Below are 20,000 nucleotides of genomic sequence, written 5' to 3'. Positions count from 1 at the left end.
AGAGAGAGGCAGTGGGGAAGGGAGAGAGAGGGAGAGCGAGGCAGTGGGGAAGGGAGACAGAGAGAGGCAGTGGGGAAGGGACAGAGAGAGAGGCAGTGGGGAAGGGAGAGAGAGGGAGGCAGTGGGGAAGGGAGACAGAGAGAGGCAGTGGGGAAGGGAGACAGAGAGAGAGAGAGAGGTAGTGCGGAAGGGAGACAGAGAGAGAGAGAGAGGTAGTGGGGAAGGGAGACAGAGAGAGAGAGAGAGAGAGAGAGAGGCAGTGGGGAAGGGAGACAGAGAGAGAGAGAGAGAGGCAGTGGGGAAGGGAGACAGAGAGAAAGAGCGAGGTAGAGACAGAGACAGAGAGAGAGAGCGAGGCAGTGGGGGATGGAGACAGAGGAAGAGAGAGAGAGAGAGGTAGTGGGGAAGGGAGACAGAGAGAGAGAGAGAGAGGCAGTGGGGAAGGGAGACAGAGAGAAAGAGCGAGGTAGTGAGGAAGGGAGACAGAGAGAGAGTGAGGCAGTGGGGGATGGAGACAGAGGAATAGAGAGAGAGAGGCAGTGGGGAATGGAGAGAGAGGGAGAGCGAGCGAGGCAGTGGGGAAGGGAGACAGAGGAAGAGAGAGAGAGAGAGGCAGTGGGGAAGGGAGACAGAGGAAGAGAGAGAGCGAGCTAGTGAGGAAGGGAGACAGAGAGAGAGCTAGGCAGTGGGGAAGGGAGACAGAGGAAGAGAGCGAGAGAGGCAGTGGGGAAGGGAGACAGAGGAAGAGAGAGAGCGAGCTAGTGAGGAAGGGAGACAGAGAGTGAGCGAGGCAGTGGGGGATGGAGACAGAGGAAGAGAGAAAGCGAGCTAGTGAGGAAGGGAGACAGAGAGCGAGCGAGGCAGTGGGGAAGGGAGACAGAGGAAGAGAGAGAGCGAGCTAGTGAGGAAGGGAGACAGAGAGAGAGCTAGGCAGTGGGGAAGGGAGACAGAGGAAGAGAGATGCAGTGGGGAAGGGAGACAGATGAAGAGAGAGAGAGAGCTAGTGAGGAAGGGAGACAGAGAGAGAGCGAGGCAGTGGGGAAGGGAGACAGAGGAAGAGAGAAAGCGAGCTAGTGAGGAAGGGAGACAGAGAGCGAGCGAGGCAGTGGGGAAGGGAGACAGAGGAAGAGAGAGAGAGAGGCAGTGGGGAAGGGAGACAGAGGAAGAGAGAGAGAGGCAGTGGGGAAGGGAGACAGATGAAGAGAGAGAGTGAGGAAGGGAGACAGAGAGAGAGCGAGGCAGTGGGGAATGGAGACAGAGGAAGAGAGAGAGAGAGGCAGTGGGGAAGGGAGACAGGTGAAGAGAGAGAGTGAGGAAGGGAGACAGAGAGAGAGCGAGGCAGTGGGGAATGGAGACAGAGGAAGAGAGAGAGAGAGGCAGTGGGGAAGGGAGACAGAGGAAGAGAGAGAGAGAGCATCCCAGCTGCTGTGTTAGCTACAGTACATTACTACAGTACATTACTACAGTACATTACTACAGTATACACTGCAGTACATTACTACAGTACATTACTACAGTACATTACAATTCCATACATTACTACAGTACATTACTACAGTACATTACTACAGTATACACTACAGTACATTACTACAGTACATTACTACAGTACATTACTACAGTATATACTACAGTACATTACTACAGTACATTACTACAGTACATTACAATTCCATACATTACTACAGTACATTACTACAGTACATTACTACAGTACATTACAATTCCATACATTACTACAGTACATTACTACAGTACATTACTACAGTATACACTACAGTACATTACTACAGTACATTACTACAGTATACACTACAGTACATTACTACAGTACATTACTACAGTATACACTACAGTACATTACTACAGTACATTACTACAGTACATTACAATTCCATACATTACTACAGTACATTACTACAGTACATTACTACAGTACATTACTACAGTACATTACAATTCCATACATTACTAAAGTACATTACTACAGTATACACTACAGTACATTACTACAGTACATTACTACAGTATACACTACAGTACATTACTACAGTACATTACTACAGTACATTACAATTCCATACATTACTACAGTACATTACAATTCCATACATTACTACAGTACATTACTACAGTACATTACTACAGTACATTACTACAGTATACACTACAGTACATTACTACAGTACATTACTACAGTATACACTACAGTACATTACTACAGTACATTACTACAGTATACACTACAGTACATTACTACAGTACATTACTACAGTACATTACAATTCCATACATTACTACAGTACATTACTACAGTACATTACTACAGTACATTACAATTCCATACATTACTACAGTACATTACTACAGTATACACTACAGTACATTACTACAGTACATTACTACAGTATACACTACAGTACATTACTACAGTACATTACTACAGTACATTACAATTCCATACATTACTACAGTACATTACAATTCCATACATTACTACAGTACATTACTACAGTACATTACTACAGTACATTACCACAGTACATTACTACAGTACATTACTACAGTACATTACTACAGTACATTACCACAGTACATTACCACAGTACATTACTACAGTACATTACCACAGTATACACTACAGACTACTGATGTCACTGTTCACTGTCTGGACTCTGCTGCAGCTCCTGGCTGTTTACACCAAAGATATCTATGGTTTAACAGTATATATATATATATATATATATATATATATAAATACAGTGTAAAAACTGAGTGTACAGGACATTAAGAACACCTGCTCTTTCACTGACAGACTGACCAGGTGAATCCAGGTGAAAGATATGATGTCTTATTGATGTCACATGTTTAATGCACTTCAATCAGTGTGGATGAAGGGGAGTAGACAGGTTAAAGAAGGATTGTTAAGCCTTAAGACAACTGAGACATGGATTGTGTCTGTGTGCCATTCAGCAGGTGAATGGGCAAGACAAAAGATTGAAGTGCCTTTGAATGGGGTATGATAGTAGGTACCAGGCGCACCAGTGTCAAAAACTGCAGTGTTGCTGGGTTTTTCCACACAGTTTCCTGTGTGTATCAAGAATGGTCCACCACCCAAAGGACATCCAGCCAACTTGATACAAATGTGGGAAGCATTGGAGTCAACATGGGCCAGCATTCCTGTGGAACGCTTTCAACACCTTGAAGAGTCCATGTCCTGATGAATTAAGGCTGTTCTGAGAGCAAAATGAGCTGCATCTCAATATTAGGAAGGTGTTCTTAATGTTTTTTACAGTCAGTGTATATAATGGACTATCCAGGTATGACTAAACTGTTATCCTGATGTAACACGGTGGCCTAGCCTAACCATGGCCTAGACTAACCGTGGCCTAGCCTAACCGTGACCTAGCCTAACCGTGGCCTAGCCTAACCGTGACCTAGCCTAACCGTGGCCTAGCCTAACCGTGACCCAGCCTAACCGTGGCCTAGCCTAACCGTGGCCTAGCCTAACCGTGACCTAGCCTAACTGTGACCTAGCCTAACCGTGGCCTAGCCTAACCGTGGCCTAGGCTAACCGTGGCCTAGCCTAACCGTGACCTAGCCTAACCGTGGCCTAGCCTAACCGTGACCTAGCCTAACCGTGGCCTAGCCTAACCGTGACCTAGCCTAACCGTGGCCTAGCCTAACCGTGGCCTAGCCTAACCGTGACCTAGCCTAACCGTGGCCTGGCCTAACCGTGGCCTAGCCTAACCGTGGCCTAGCCTAACCGTGACCTAGCCTAACCGTGGCCTGGCCTAACCGTGGCCTGGCCTAACCGTGGCCTGGCCTAACCGTGGCCTGGCCTAACCGTGGCCTAGCCTAACCGTGGCCTAGCCTAACCGTGACCTAGCCTAACCGTGACCTGGCCTAACCGTGGCCTGGCCTAACCGTGGCCTAGCCTAACCGTGGCCTAGCCTAACCGTGACCTAGCCTAACCGTGGCCTGGCCTAACCGTGGCCTAGCCTAACCGTGGCCTAGCGTAACCGTGGCCTAACCTAACCGTGACCTAGCCTAACCGTGGCCTGGCCTAACCGTGACCTAGCCCAACCGTGGCCTAGCCTAACCGTGGCCTAGCCTAACCGTGACCTAGCCTAACCGTGGCCTAGCCTAACCGTGACCTAGCCTAACCGTGACCTAGCCTAACCGTGGCCTAGCCTAACCGTGGCCTAGCCTAACCGTGACCTAGCCTAACCGTGGCCTAGCCTAACCGTGACCTAGCCTAACCGTGGCCTGGCCTAACCATGACCTAGCCTAACCGTGGCCTAGCCTAACCGTGACCTAGCCTAACCGTGGCCTAGCCTAACCGTGGCCTGGCCTAACCGTGACCTAGCCTAACCGTGGCCTGGCCTAACCGTGACCTAGCCTAACCGTGGCCTAGCCTAACCGTGACCTAGCCTAACCGTGGCCTAGCCTAACCGTGGCCTGGCCTAACCGTGACCTAGCCTAACCGTGGCCTAGCCTAACCGTGACCTAGCCTAACCGTGACCTAGCCTAACCGTGGCCTAGCCTAACCGTGACCTAGCCTAACCGTGACCTAGCCTAACCGTGGCCTGGCCTAACCGTGACCTAGCCTAACCGTGGCCTAGCCTAACCGTGACCTAGCCTAACCGTGGCCTGGCCTAACCGTGGCCTAGCCTAACCGTGGCCTAGCCTAACCGTAGCCTAACCGTGGCCTAGCCTAACCGTGACCTAGCCTAACCGTGACCCAGCCTAACCGTGGCCTAGCCTAACCGTGGCCTAGCCTAACCGTGGCCTAGCCTAACCGTGGCCTAGCCTAACCGTGACCTAGCCTAACCGTGGCCTAGCCTAACCGTGGCCTAGCCTAACCGTGACCTAGCCTAACCGTGGCCTAGCCTAACCGTGACCTAGCCTAACCGTGGCCTAGCCTAACCGTGACCTAGCCTAACCGTGACCTAGCCTAACCGTGGCCTAGCCTAACCGTGACCTAGCCTAACCGTGGCCTAGCCTAACCGTGACCTAGCCTAACCGTGGCCTGGCCTAACCGTGACCTAGCCTAACCGTGGCCTAGCCTAACCGTGACCTAGCCTAACCGTGGCCTAGCCTAACCGTGGCCTGGCCTAACCGTGACCTAGCCTAACCGTGGCCTGGCCTAACCGTGGCCTGGCCTAACCGTGACCTAGCCTAACCGTGGCCTAGCCTAACCGTGACCTAGCCTAACCGTGGCCTGGCCTAACCGTGACCTAGCCTAACCGTGGCCTAGCCTAACCGTGACCTAGCCTAACCGTGACCTAGCCTAACCGTGACCCAGCCTAACCGTGACCTAGCCTAACCGTGGCCTGGCCTAACCGTGACCTAGCCTAACCGTGGCCTAGCCTAACCGTGACCTAGCCTAACCGTGGCCTGGCCTAACCGTGGCCTAGCCTAACCGTGGCCTAGCCTAACCGTAGCCTAACCGTGGCCTAGCCTAACCGTGACCTAGCCTAACCGTGACCCAGCCTAACCGTGGCCTAGCCTAACCGTGGCCTAGCCTAACCGTGGCCTAGCCTAACCGTGGCCTAGCCTAACCGTGGCCTAGCCTAACCGTGGCCTAGCCTAACCGTGGCCTAGCCTAACCGTGACCTAGCCTAACCGTGGCCTAGCCTAACCGTGACCTAGCCTAACCGTGGCCTAGCCTAACCGTGACCTAGCCTAACCGTGACCTAGCCTAACCGTGACCCAGCCTAACCGTGACCTAGCCTAACCGTGGCCTGGCCTAACCGTGACCTAGCCTAACCGTGGCCTGGCCTAACCGTGACCTAGCCTAACCGTGGCCTAGCCTAACGGTGGCCCAGCCTAACCGTGGCCTAGCTCATCTTAATCTGCTGCATTTCAAATGTAGGATCAACCCTGTCGGTGTTACCAAGGAATCTGTGTCTGGGCAGGTGCATAAGGAAGACACCTTCTAATGTTCACGTCTAGGCTAGTATCAAAAACACTTTCTATTTGCTGTGATTTGAGGTTGAAAATGCCCTCCAATGGCCCCAACTCTCACACAACAGCAAGAACACACCATGTCAGAGAAGAGGCTCAGGCAGATCTTAAAACTCAAATTTTCTACAGTATTTAAGTAAAAAGTACAGATGAAGAATCTTAATTTGATCACAGTGTTGCAGGATAATGCAATGCAGGAAATGTAGAACTTGTAGTGGTATTTGAGGTTTAAAATGGCTTCTGAAGTTTGTAATTTCCACTTTGAAATTTCCGATTTGATTTTCCCTTATGAAAAATGTGTCAACCCCAACAAAAAGATCCATTAATTATAAACCATGTATTAATTCACGTTTCCTGGGGCAGCAGGATAATTTTCCTGCTGTAGCAAACTGGCTCAAATTAAGATCCTACATCGGTACAAGCACAGGCCTACACAGTATATCAAAAGAGTCAATAAAACCTCACAGGAACAGTTTGTTTGCTGTAAAGACTGGTATTCCTCAGTCGTCGGTGTACATATAGCATTCTAGCCAGGTGACACAAAGCAAACGTGAGCCCGGGGATGTAGTCCTTTTGAAGACAGTCAAAGAACGTTGGCAGCAATGCTTGTTACACTTCCCCTATGTTGAAACAAGGTCTTTCTTACTGTGTGTGCTGGAGTGCATCGACCTGTGTGTGTGTGTGTGTGTGTGTGTGTGTGTGGACATGTGCATGAATGCGTGTGTGTGTGTATGCGCTCAATTTTGTGTGTGTCTCTGTCAAATATTTGCCTGCGGTCTTGGGGCTCAGGGTTCTGCTAGAAGGGAAAACAAAGAGTTCACAGCCCAGGTGATAAAAGACAGGAAGAGTGGAGAGAATAGAGAGATGGAGTGAGAGAATGAGGGAATGAAAGAAAGACAGAGAGAGATGAGATGAAAGAGGGAGAGAGGGAGCTGAAGAAGGCGGGCCAGGTTGAAGCAGGTTGGATGGAGGGGACAGAGAGGACACAGTCCCGAACCTCTCTCCCCTCTCCAGTGATAAATGTGTGTGATGAACGACTCTAGCCTCTACACGCAGTATTAATTAGCTGTATGAACTCCTGTGAACCCTCAGCACAGGGATCCTCCAGCCTTTCAACTCCTCAATCACACACACACACACACACACACACACACATAGTTACACACACACACACACACACACATAGTTACACATACACACACACACACATAGTTACACACACACATACACCCATACCCACATAGTTACATACACACACACACACACACACACACACACACACACACACATATAGTTACACACACACACCCACACACACACACACACATAGTTACACACACACACACACCCACATGGTTACACATACACACACACACACACACACACACATAGTTACACATACACACACACACACACACACACACACACACACACACACACACATATAGTTACACCCACACACACACTCCCACATAGTTACACATACACACACACACACACATAGTTACACACACACATACACCCATACCCACATAGTTACATACACACACACACACACACACACATAGTTACACACACACACACATAGTTACACACACACACATACACCCACATAGTTACACACACACGTGCGCGCACACCCACCCACCCACCCACCCACCCACACACACACATAGTTACACACATACATGCGTACACTCGCACAGCGACAGACACTCTGACACACACACACACGCACAGTCACACACAAATTAAATTGTATTGGTTGCACACACACTTACCCACACTCACTGTCTTTCCCCCACCATGCACACACGTGTACCCTCTTGGAAAGAATAGAGACAGATGGGTATAGCCCCTTTCTGAGAGAGAGAGAGAGGGGGGGGGCACACACGCGGTTCCCAAATTTAAGAACTTCTGGCTTGCGTTCTTATTGGATTTCCCTGGAAGTGTTTGTGGGGGTGGACAAAGTGTGTTTATGTCTGCCTGTCTGTGTGTGTGCATGCATGTGTGTAAGCTCAACCATTATATGTTCTCTCACACTTCTCTTACTCTTTCCTCTACAGGTGATGAAGGAGACAACTTCTATGTGATTGACCAAGGAGAAGTGGATGTAAGTTTCCCATTGGCTTATTCATTCCTCCCCTCTCCACTCCCCTACATACTCCCCAGGTCATTCTCAGTCACCTTACCTGGTCAAATAAGGGTTAATAAAGCAGTGTTAACCAAACCTCTCTACGAGTACCTCCAGTTCTCATTGGAAAGAGAGAGACAAGAAAATCATCCCTCTTTTTTAAGAAGGAAAAATCATCATACCTTCCTACCTCTACCCCACACATACCTTCCTACCTCTACCCCACACATACCTTCCTACCTCTACCCCACACATACCTTCCTACCTCTACCTCACACATACCTTCCTTCTTACCTCTACCTCACACAGACCTTCCTACCCCTACCTCACACATACCTTCCTCTACCTCACACCTACCTCTACCTCACACAGATCTACCTACCCATACCTCACACAGATCTACCTATCTCTACCTCACACATACATACCTACCCATACCTCACACAGACCTACCTACCTCTACCTCACACAGACCTACCTACTTCTACCGTACACAGACCTACCTACCTTTACCTAACACAGACCTACCTACCTCTACCACTCACAGTACTACCTACCTCTACCTCACACAGACCTACCTACCTCTACCGTACACATACCTACCTACCTCTACCTAACACAGACCTACCTATCTCTAGCTCACACAGTCCTACCTACCTCACACACACCTACCTACCTCTACCTCACACCTACCTCTACCTCAACATACATACCTACCCATACCTCACACATACCTACCTACCTCTACCTCACACAGACCTACCTACCTCTACCTCACACAGTCCTACCTACCTCTACCTCACACAGTCCTACCTACCTCTACCTCACATGCCGTCCTACCTCTACCTCACACCTACCTCTACCTCACACATACCTACCTACCCATACCTAACACAGACCTACCTACCTCTACCTCACACAGTCCTACCTACCTCTACCTAACACAGACCTACCTACCTCTACCTCACATGCCGTCCTACCTCTACCTCACACCTACCTCTACCTCACACATACCTACCTACCCATACCTCACACAGACCTACCTACCTCTACCTCACACAGACCTACCTACCTCTACCTCACACAGTCCTACCTACCTTTACCTCACAAAGACTTCATCATCACAATAGGACACCCTCATTCATGCAGATCACCAAAGCTAAAAACATACTTCACATTGGTCAACTGTACTGCTGTTTGTGTTAAATGATGATGAGCACTGGCCTGGGGTCTTTTCTGACTTCATTGACTTGCGGTCTGGTCACGCTAGTGTGGGGCCCAGACACGCTCTGAACGCCACACAATGACAACAGTCAGAACACCTTTTTGTTTTAGGAACCCGAAGCGACAGAGAGATAGAGTTAAGTGGAGAGATAAAAAAGATAAAAAACAGATGGAAAATCAAACAGGAAACAACCTTATCGGTTTAGGATGAAGGGAGAGGGAGGGAGAGGAGACGTAAGGTAACCAGAGAGGACTGGGTCCAGGTGGGTGAGCTCCGCTGAGCGAGAGAGAGGAGAGAGGGATAAGGTGTGAATAAGAGGGAGAGAGAAAGAGAAGGGGTGGTGGAGAGGGTTGGAGCGATGGTGCCCTGATACAGCAGGTCTACCTACTGGTCCGGGTGGGCGAGCTCCACCGAGCGTATCAGAGAGCCCAGTTAGACCCAGACAGAGATGGATGGATGAGAGGAGAGACAGGGATAAGGGAGTGGAGGAGAGGGATAAGGGAGTGGAGGAGAGGGAGAGAGAGGGATAAGGGGTAAGGGAGAGAGAGGGATAAGGGAGTGGAGGTGAGGGAGAGAGATAAGGGAGTGGAGGAGAGAGAGAGGGATAAGGGGTAAGGGAGAGAGAGAGAGGGATAAGGGAGTGGAGGAGAGGGAGAGTGAGAGGGATAAGGGGGTGGAAGAGAGAGAGAGAGAGAGATAGGGATAAGGGAGTGGAGGAGAGGAGAGGGATAAGGGGTGGAAGAGAGAGAGAGAGAGACATAGGGATAAGGGAGTGGAGGAGAGGAGAGGGATAAGGGGTGAAGGAGAGGGAGAGAGAGTGATAAGGGAGTGGAGGAGAGGAGAGGGAGAGAGAGAGAGAAGGGATAGGGTAGAGAGAGAGAGGGGGATAAGGGAGTGGAGGAGAGGGAGAGAGAGAGAGAAGGGGTGGGATAGAGAGAGAGAGGGGGATAAGGGAGTGGAGGAGAGGGAGAGAGAGAGAGAAGGGGTGGGGTAGAGAGAGAGAGGGGGATAAGGGAGTGGAGGGGAGGAGAGGGAGAGAGAGAGAGAAGAGATAGGGTAGAGAGAGAGAGAGAGGGATAAGGGAGTGGAGGAGAGGGAGAGAGAGAGAAAAGGGGTGGGGTAGAGAGAGAGGGGGATATAAGGGGGATAAGGGAGTGAAGGAGAGGGAGAGAGAGAGAAGGGGTGGGGTAGAGTGAGTGCCCTGATACAGCAGGTCTACCTACCACTGGGACAACATTAAAGGGAATGGGAAAGATCAACAGTGGCACAGTTGATTTATTTTTTAATTTGGGATTGATGTTGAAGGATGAAGACTCATCTTGACATTAGACTACTTTTGTGTTCTCAAAGCGTCTGACAACCTTTAGATGTTGTAGTGAACTGGAATGGTGACGGCAGCCATGGCTGTGGAGAAAGGTTATGTTCATTAGTGCACATCGTAGCAACACATTCTAAAAGGTTCTGCAACGGAAAATGAAAAAGAGCATTGTACAAATCCAGGTATAGTCCCTCGGCGGCAGGTAGCCTGGCGGGTAGGAGAGTTGGGTCAGTAACCGAAAGGGGACAAAGTCGTTCTGCCCCTGAGCAAGGCAGTTAACCCACTGTTCCCGTGCACCGATGTTGATTAAGGCAGTCCCACTGCACCTCTCTGATTCAGAGGGGTTGGGTTAAATGCGGAAGACACATTTCAGTTGAATGTGTTCAGTTGTACAACTGACTTGTTCCAGTCTGTTTTTTTTCTTCATTTGGTGCCTAATGAAGACAACCCAGTTGTTCCTGTAGATGGTTAAACACTGGTTGTTTACCCAAGCCTCCCACAACTCCCTCTGCTATCTACCGTGTAAATCCCTGAGGGTTCTGTTTTAAAGACCTGATAAAGGGATAGTGACTCAATGGAGGCATTCTAGTGGAAGTACATTCCTCTGTTTATCTTTTCCCCTCTTTTGTTTCATTCTGTCTCTCTTATTTACTTGTTCTTACACCATTTTAAAGTAGTTCCTGTGTGATATGGTAACTTCATTTTCATAAATAATGTCTTGTTCTTTTCTTCTTCCGTATTATTACATAAGTCATTGTGTGTGTGGAGCAGTTGTTCCCAAATACACACACACACACACACACACACACACACACACACACACACAATGTACCTCCAACATTGCTCCCTGACAGAATCTAAATGTCTCCCACCACACCCAATCACCTCCCTCCCTTCCTCCCTCCCTCCACAGTAGAGTGAGGAGAGATGGATATGTGAGCTACATAACCCTCTCCTCTCTCTCCTCGTCCCCCTGTAGTAAGCAGCAGTATCAGTCCTCTATCATATCATAGCTGTGCTCCCAGAGGTGGCTGGCTGGGGATCAGCATCACATTCTGGCTGCCACCAGAGAATCTGGAACATCCACTCCCCAGGCCAAGCCCTGTCAGCCTGCACCCATCCCAGCCAAGCCCTGTCAGCCTGCACCCATCCCAGCCAAGCCCTTTCAGCCTGCACCCATCCGAGCCAAGACCTCAGAGATGTGGCTCAGTGCTGAGGCTCTCTGTTTCTCTCTTTATACTCCACTATTTCTCTATTCGTCTCTCTCTCTCCCTCTCTCTACCTCTCTCTTTCTCTCTCTCCCCTCTCTCTCCCTCTCTCTCTCTCTCCCTCTCTCCACCTCTCTCTCTCCTTCTCCCTCTCCACCTCCCTCTCTCTCTTTCCTTTCTCTCTCTCCTCTCTCTCTCTCTCTCCCTCCCTCTTCACCTCTCTCTCTCCACCTCTCTCTCTCTCCCTCTCCACCTCTCTCTCTCCCCTCCCTCTCTTTCTCTCTCTCTGTCTCCACCTCTCTCTCTCTCCACCTCTCTCTCTCCCTCTCACTCTACCTCTTTCTATATTTCCCTCTCTCTATCTATCTCTCTCTATCCCGCCATCTCTCTTTCTTGCTCTCCTCCCCTCCTCCTTTCTCCAACTCCCCCTCTCTCTCCACATCTATCTATCTATCTATCTATCTATCTATCTATCTATCTATCTATCTCTCTCTCTCCCCTCTCTCTCTCCCCTCTCTCTCTCCCCTCCCTCTCTCTCTCTCCCCTCTCTCTCCCCTCCCTCTCTCTCTACCTCCCTCCCTCTCTCTCCACCTCCCTCCCTCTCTCTCCACCTCTCTCTCTCTCCACCTCTCTCTCTCTCTCCCACTGTCGATCTATCTATCTATCTCTCGCTCTCTATCTATCTCTCTTTCTCGCTCCCCTCCAACTTAAAACAGAGCGCTCTGCTCAGTGCTGTATGTATGTGTGTGTGTGTGTGTGAAACCTCCCATCGTAGAGTAGGGTCCATTAAACTGTGGTGATGATGTCTCTCATTAGGCGGAATGTAAATCTACCGTTGACTGGGGGAGAAGTGAAATTGCAGCTGGTGTTAACGCCACACACACAAGTATGCACACGCGGAAACACACACACACACATGCTAGTGCACACACATGCACGCAAGCCCACACACAAATGCCTCAGTGTGTACTGGGACATTCCACTTTGTGTCTAGTAAAATGTGATTTTATGATAACCCTCAATAGGTCCTAGCCCAAGACAAGCCCTTTATCCATACTGATGATAACCCTCAATATGTCCTAGCCCAATACAAACTCTTTATCCATACTGATGATAACCCTCAATATGTCCTAGCCCAATACAAGCCATTTATCCATACTGATGATAACTCTCAATATGTCCTAGCCCAAGACAAGCCCTTTATCCATACTGATGATAACCCTCAATATGTCCTAGCCCACGACAAGCCCTTTATCCATACTGATGATAACCCTCAATATGTCCTAGCCCAAGACAAGCCCTTTATCCATACTGATGATAACCCTCAATATGTCCTAGCCCAAGACAAGCCCTTTATCCATACTGATGATAACCCTCAATATGTCCTAGCCCACGACAAGCCCTTTATCCATACTGATGATAACCCTCAATATGTCCTAGCCCACGACAAGCTCTTTATCCATACTGATGATAACCCTCAATATGTCCTAGCCCAAGACAAGCCCTTTATCCATACTGATGATAACCCTCAATATGTCCTAGCCCAAGACAAGCCCTTTATCCATACTGATGATAACCCTCAATATGTCCTAGCCCACGACAAGCCCTTTATCCATACTGATGATAACCCTCAATATGTCCTAGCCCACGACAAGCCCTTTATCCATACTGATGATAACCCTCAATATGTCCTAGCCCAAGACAAGCCCTTTATCCATACTGATGATAACCCTCAATATGTCCTAGCCCATGACAAGCTCTTTATCCATACTGATGATAACCCTCAATATGTCCTAGCCCACGACAAGCCCTTTATCCATACTGATGATAACCCTCAATATGTCCTAGCCCACGACAAGCCCTTTATCCATACTGATGATAACCCTCAATATGTCCTAGCCCACGACAAGCCCTTTATCCATACTGATGATAACCCTCAATATGTCCTAGCCCACGACAAGCCCTTTATCCATACTGATGATAAACCTCAATATGTCCTAGCCCACGACAAGCCCTTTATCCATACTGATGATAACCCTCAATATGTCCTAGCCCACAACAAGCTCTTTATCCATACTGATGATAACCCTCAATATGTCCTAGCCCACGACAAGCTCTTTATCCATACTGATGATAACCCTCAATATGTCCTAGCCCACAACAAGCCCTTTATCCATACTGATGATAACCCTCAATATGTCCTAGCCCAATACAAGCCCTTTATCCATACTGATGATAACCCTCAATATGTCCTAGCCCAATACAAGCTCTTTATCCATACTGATGATAACCCTCAATATGTCCTAGCCCACGACAAGCCCTTTATCCATACTGATGATAACCCTCAATATGTCCTAGCCCAAGACAAGCCCTTTATCCATACTGATGATAACCCTCAATATGTCCTAGCCCACGACAAGCCCTTTATCCATACTGATGATAACCCTCAATATGTCCTAGCCCAAGACAAGCCCTTTATCCATACTGATGATAACCCTCAATATGTCCTAGCTCAAGACAACCCAGCTCAGACCATCCAGCCCTGCCCAAACCCTCCTCATGTATTTGATGGCCAGATTAAAAAAGAAATCAAATCTTATTTTATCACATACACATGGTTAGCAGATGTTATTGGTTACATACACATGGTTAGCAGATGTTATTGGTTACATACACATGGTTAACAGATGTTATTGGTCACATACACATGGTTAACAGATGTTATTGGTTACATACACATGGTTAACATATGTTATTGGTTACATACACATGGTTAACAGATGTTATTGGTTACATACACATGGTTAACATATGTTATTGGTTACATACACATGGTTAGCAGATGTTATTGGTTACATACACATGGTTAGCAGATGTTATTGGTTACATACACATGGTTAACAGATGTTATTGGTCACATACACATGGTTAGCAGATGTTATTGGTTACATACACATGGTTAGCAGATGTTATTGGTCACATACACATATTTAGCAGATGTTATTGCGGTGTAGTGAAATGCTTGTGTTCCTAGCGCCAACAGTGCAGTAATATCTAACAATACACAACAATACAAGTAAAATAATGGAATTAAGAAATATATACATTTTAGGATGTGCAATGTAGGAGTGGCGTTGCCAGGTTAGTGGAGGTCATTTGTAAAGTGACATTGCATAGGTAATAAACAGTGAGTGGGTGCCGGCTAGTGATGGCTATTTAACAGTCTGATGGCCTTTTTCAGTCTCTGAGTACCAGCTTTGATACACCTGTACTGACCTCTCCTTCTGGATGACAACAGGGTGAACAGGCAGTGGCTCTGGTGGTTGATGTCCTTGATGATCTTTATGGCTTCCTGTGACATCGGATGCTGTAGGTGTCCTGGAGAACAGGTAGTTTGCCCCCGGTGATGCGTTGGGCAGACTGCACCACCCTCTGGAGAGCCTTGTGGTTGCGGGTGGTGCAGTTGCCGTACCAGGTGGTGATACAGCCCGACAGGATGCTCCCAATGGTGCATCTGTAAAAGTTAGTGAGGGTCTTAGGGACCAACCTGAATTTCAGCCTCCTGAAGTTGAAGAGGTGCTGTTATGCCTTCTTCACCACACTGTCTGTGTGGGTGGACCATTTCCGAATGTCAGTGATGTGTACGCCGAGGAGCTTTTCACCCTCTCCACCGCGGCTCCATCAATGTGGATGGGGGCGTGCTTGCTCTGCTGTTTCCTGAAGTCCGTGATCACGTCCTCCCGGTAGGCTGTCTTGTCGTTCTTGGTGATCAAGCCCACTACTGTTGCCATCTAGAAACTTGATGATTGAGTTGGAGGCATGTATGGCCATGCAGTCATGGGTGAACAGGGAGTACAGGAGGGGGCTGAGCATGCACCCTTGTGGGTTCCCTGTGTTGAGGATCAGCGGAGTGGAGATGTTGTTTCCTACCTTCACCACCTGGGGGCGGCCCGTCAGGAAATCCAGGACCCAGATGCACAGGGCAGGGTTCAAACCCAGGGCCCCGAGCTTAATGATGAGTTTGGAGGGTCATCTGGACCATGGGATCATTATGGGATCATTCACCTGTGGACCATGGGATCATTCACCTGTGGACCCTGGGATCATTGTGAGATCATTCACCTGTGGACCATGGGATCATTATGGGATCATTCACCTGTGGACCATGGATCATTGTGAGATCATTCACCTGTGGACCAAGGGATCATTGTGGGATCATTCACCTGTGGACCATGGGATCATTATGGGATCATTCACCTGTGGACCATGGGATCATTATGGGATCATTCACCTGTGGACCATGGGATCATTATGGGATCATTCACCTGTGGAATGGGATCATTGTGGGATCATTCACCTGTGGACCATGGGATCATTATGGGATCATTCACCTGTGGACCATGGGATCATTGTGAGATCATTCAGCTGTGGACCATGGGACCATTGTGAGATCATTCACCTGTGGACCATGGGACCATTGTGGGATCATTCACCTGTGCTCCTCTTGAAGCACTCTGGGAAGATTGTACCCCACTCTCAGATTTCCCCCCCTCTCTCTCTCTCCTTCCCTCCTTCTCTATCTTTCTCCTCCTTCTTTCCTTCTCTCAGTGTTATTAAGTCAACAAGTGGATTGTGTGTCAACAGGTGAAACTGAATCCGCGGACTGAAAGGGGCTCTGTGAGGCCGTACTGTGTGTGTGTGTGTGTGTGTGTGTGTGTGTGTGTGTGTGTGTGTGTGTGTGTGTGTGTGTGTGTGTGTGTGTGTGTGTGTAAGCTAAGTAGGCCATCCAGTGACCGCAGTTCTTGGGAACAGGAACAATGGTGGTCATCTTGAAGCATGTGGAGACAACAGACTGGGATAGGGATTGATTGAATATGTCCTAAACACTCCAGCCAGCTGGTCTGCGCATGCTCTGAGGATGCGGTTAGGGATGTCATCTGGACCATGGGATCATTATGGGATCATTCACCTGTGGACCATGGGATCATTCACCTGTGGACCCTGGGATCATTGTGAGATCATTCACCTGTGGACCATGGGATCATTATGGGATCATTCACCTGTGGACCATGGATCATTGTGAGATCATTCACCTGTGGACCAAGGGATCATTGTGGGATCATTCACCTGTGGACCATGGGATCATTATGGGATCATTCACCTGTGGACCATGGGATCATTATGGGATCATTCACCTGTGGACCATGGGATCATTATGGGATCATTCACCTGTGGAATGGGATCATTGTGGGATCATTCACCTGTGGACCATGGGATCATTATGGGATCATTCACCTGTGGACCATGGGATCATTGTGAGATCATTCAGCTGTGGACCATGGGACCATTGTGAGATCATTCACCTGTGGACCATGGGACCATTGTGGGATCATTCACCTGTGCTCCTCTTGAAGCACTCTGGGAAGATTGTACCCCACTCTCAGATTTCCCCCCTCTCTCTCTCTCCTTCCCTCCTTCTCTATCTTTCTCCTCCTTCTTTCCTTCTCTCAGTGTTATTAAGTCAACAAGTGGATTGTGTGTCAACAGGTGAAACTGAATCCGCGGACTGAAAGGGGCTCTGTGAGGCCGTACTGTGTGTGTGTGTGTGTGTGTGTGTGTGTGTGTGTGTGTGTGTGTGTGTGTGTGTGTGTGTGTGTGTGTGTGTGTGTGTGTGTGTGTGTGTGTGTGTGTGTGTGTGTGTGTGTGTGTGTGTGTGTGTGTGTGTGTGTGTGTGTGTGTGTGTGTGTGTGTGTGTGTGTGTGTAAGCTAAGTAGGCCATCCAGTGACCGCAGTTCTGGGTTGTGTGTGAGAGAGGCCGAGCAAGAGTGAGAGATTTGGGTGTTTAAGTCCACCACAGCTTTCCCACCTCCATCACCCCTTAATCAAAGGGAAGTCACACACACACCACAGACGGAGAGAGAGAGAAGGGAGGGAGAGAGAGATAGGAGAGATAGAAGGCTTTTAGTGTCCCTTCCTCTGGCTTAGAGGGGATCAAATGCTCAGGGGGGTCCAGCCATCAGAGCTAAGACCCAGGAAACAAGGAGGGGGGAGAGATGGAGGGATGGGGATTGAGGGGAAGAGGACATTTGGGGTAAGGAGGAAGAAGGGGAACAAGAGACAAGATATAGAGATATATGGATTAAGTAGATCAAAAGGGGAGGGCGAAGGGAGAGAAAAACAGAAGGGGAGAGGAGGGCGAATGAGGTAGAGGTGTGAGTGGGCTGGAAAGGGAAACTGGAGAGATGTGGGGAGAAATGAGGTAGAGGTGTGAGTGGGTTGGAAAGGGAAACTGGAGAGATGTGGGGAGAAAGGAGGTAGAGGTGTGAGTGGGCTGGAAAGGGGAACAGGAGAGATGTGGGGAGAAATGAGGTAGAGGTGTGAGTGGGTTGGAAAGGGAAACTGGAGAGATGTGGGGAGAAAGGAGGTAGAGGTGTGAGTGGGTTGGAAAGGGAAACTGGAGAGATGTGGGGAGAAAGGAGGTAGAGGTGTGAGTGGGTTGGAAAGGGAAACTGGAGAGATGTGGGGAGAAACGAGGTAGAGGTGTGTAGTGGAGACAGTCGTCCGGTCTGGGAGTGACCTCTGTGTTTGACCCTATAATGGAAGGTAATGATCCACGGTGAGGGAGTCGTGTTCACACCCATGTCCACCTCTACCCTGAGCCCTGTCTGTAACTAGAGACCCTAATCCCTCACACTAACCCCTCACATTAACCCCTCACACCCCTCCTCACACTCACCCTAACCCCTCTTCCTAACCGCACACACACCTCAACCTCACACTAACCCCTCACACCCCTCCTCACCCTAACCCCTCTTCCTAACCACACACACACCTTAACCTCACTCTAACCCCTCACAGCCCTCCTCACTTAATGACCTCACTACAAAGAGTTCCAAGTAGGGCCTGGTTTCATATGAGTGGACTATAGCTACGGCCCAACATGTATGGCAGCAGCAGACTAAGGGGACTAGAACTAGGACTGTGTCCTGGTCAGGTCACATGGTCAGGTAAAACACTTGGTCCTAGCTAAGGAGGTAGGATCTTAAAGAGGCTTCTGAAGTTTCTCATTTCCAGGCTTGAGTTTGTCTTAACTAAAAATGGATCAACCCCTACAAAATGCGATAATGCAACACAATAATTCCCATTTCCTATTGCTGCAGGATTATTAGGATCCTATTCTCTGATTGGCCAATTCAGTGGAGATACTTTTGTTCAGACAGTCCAATCATGCCTTTTCTGTGAAATGTGATGAAATGTGATGATCTTACAGTAAGTGTTATGTTGACCAACAATATGCCCATGTAGCTACATACATTACCCACACACAGTATTGTGGGAGGCTGTTACAGCCCACGGAAGCCACTCTCACAGTATCTGTCTGTCTGTGTGTGTGTCTCTCTCTCCAGGTATATGTGAACGGAGAGTGGGTGACCAGTATTGGGGAGGGGGGCAGCTTTGGGGAGCTGGCCCTGATCTACGGGACCCCCCGAGCCGCCACCGTCAAGGCAAAGACTGACATGAAGCTGTGGGGCATCGACCGGGACAGCTACCGACGCATCCTCATGGTACAGATACACACACACACACACACACACACACACACACACACACACACACACACACACACACACACACACACACACACGACCAGGACAGCTACCGACGCATCCTCATGGTACAGATACACACATACACACACACACACACACACACACACACACACGACCAGGACAGCTACCGACGCACCTAATGGTACAGATACACACATGTAGAAACACACACACACACACACGACCAGGACAGCTACCAACGCACCTAATGGTACAAATACACACATGTAGAAACACACACACACACACACACACGACCAGGACAGCTACCAACGCACCTAATGGTACAAATACACACATGTAGAAACACACACACACACACACGACCGGGACAGCTACCAACGCATCCTCATGGTACAGATACACACACACACACACACACACACGACCAGGACAGCTACCGACGCATCCTCATGGTACAGATACACACATGTAGAAACACACACACACACACGACCAGGACAGCTACCAACGCACCTAATGGTACAGGCTGAGCACACACGAGCGCACACACACGCAAGTGCACACACACACA

General features: G+C 48.9%; 1 protein-coding gene across 3 annotated transcripts in view; it reads left to right on the top strand.

Annotated features, from left to right (window-relative positions):
- The window catches only part of LOC110511767 (cAMP-dependent protein kinase type I-beta regulatory subunit), a 216,863-nt gene that overhangs the window by 132,489 nt on the left and 64,374 nt on the right, over window positions 1–20,000 (top strand). For all 3 annotated transcript variants that reach the window (XM_090194242.1, XM_090194243.1, XM_090194244.1), the window contains 2 exons: window positions 8,037–8,083; window positions 19,262–19,420. In XM_090194242.1, coding sequence (XP_090050368.1) covers window positions 8,037–8,083; window positions 19,262–19,420 — 206 coding nt within the window. The remainder of the gene's footprint in view (window positions 1–8,036; window positions 8,084–19,261; window positions 19,421–20,000) is intronic.

The sequence above is a fragment of the Oncorhynchus mykiss genome, chromosome 12 (genome assembly GCF_057628025.1).
Source record: "Oncorhynchus mykiss isolate SJ-2025 chromosome 12, ASM5762802v1, whole genome shotgun sequence".
Taxonomy (NCBI): domain Eukaryota; kingdom Metazoa; phylum Chordata; class Actinopteri; order Salmoniformes; family Salmonidae; genus Oncorhynchus; species Oncorhynchus mykiss.
The sequence above is the reverse complement of the archived record's forward strand: the minus strand, read 5'-3'. Positions and strand labels throughout refer to the sequence as shown.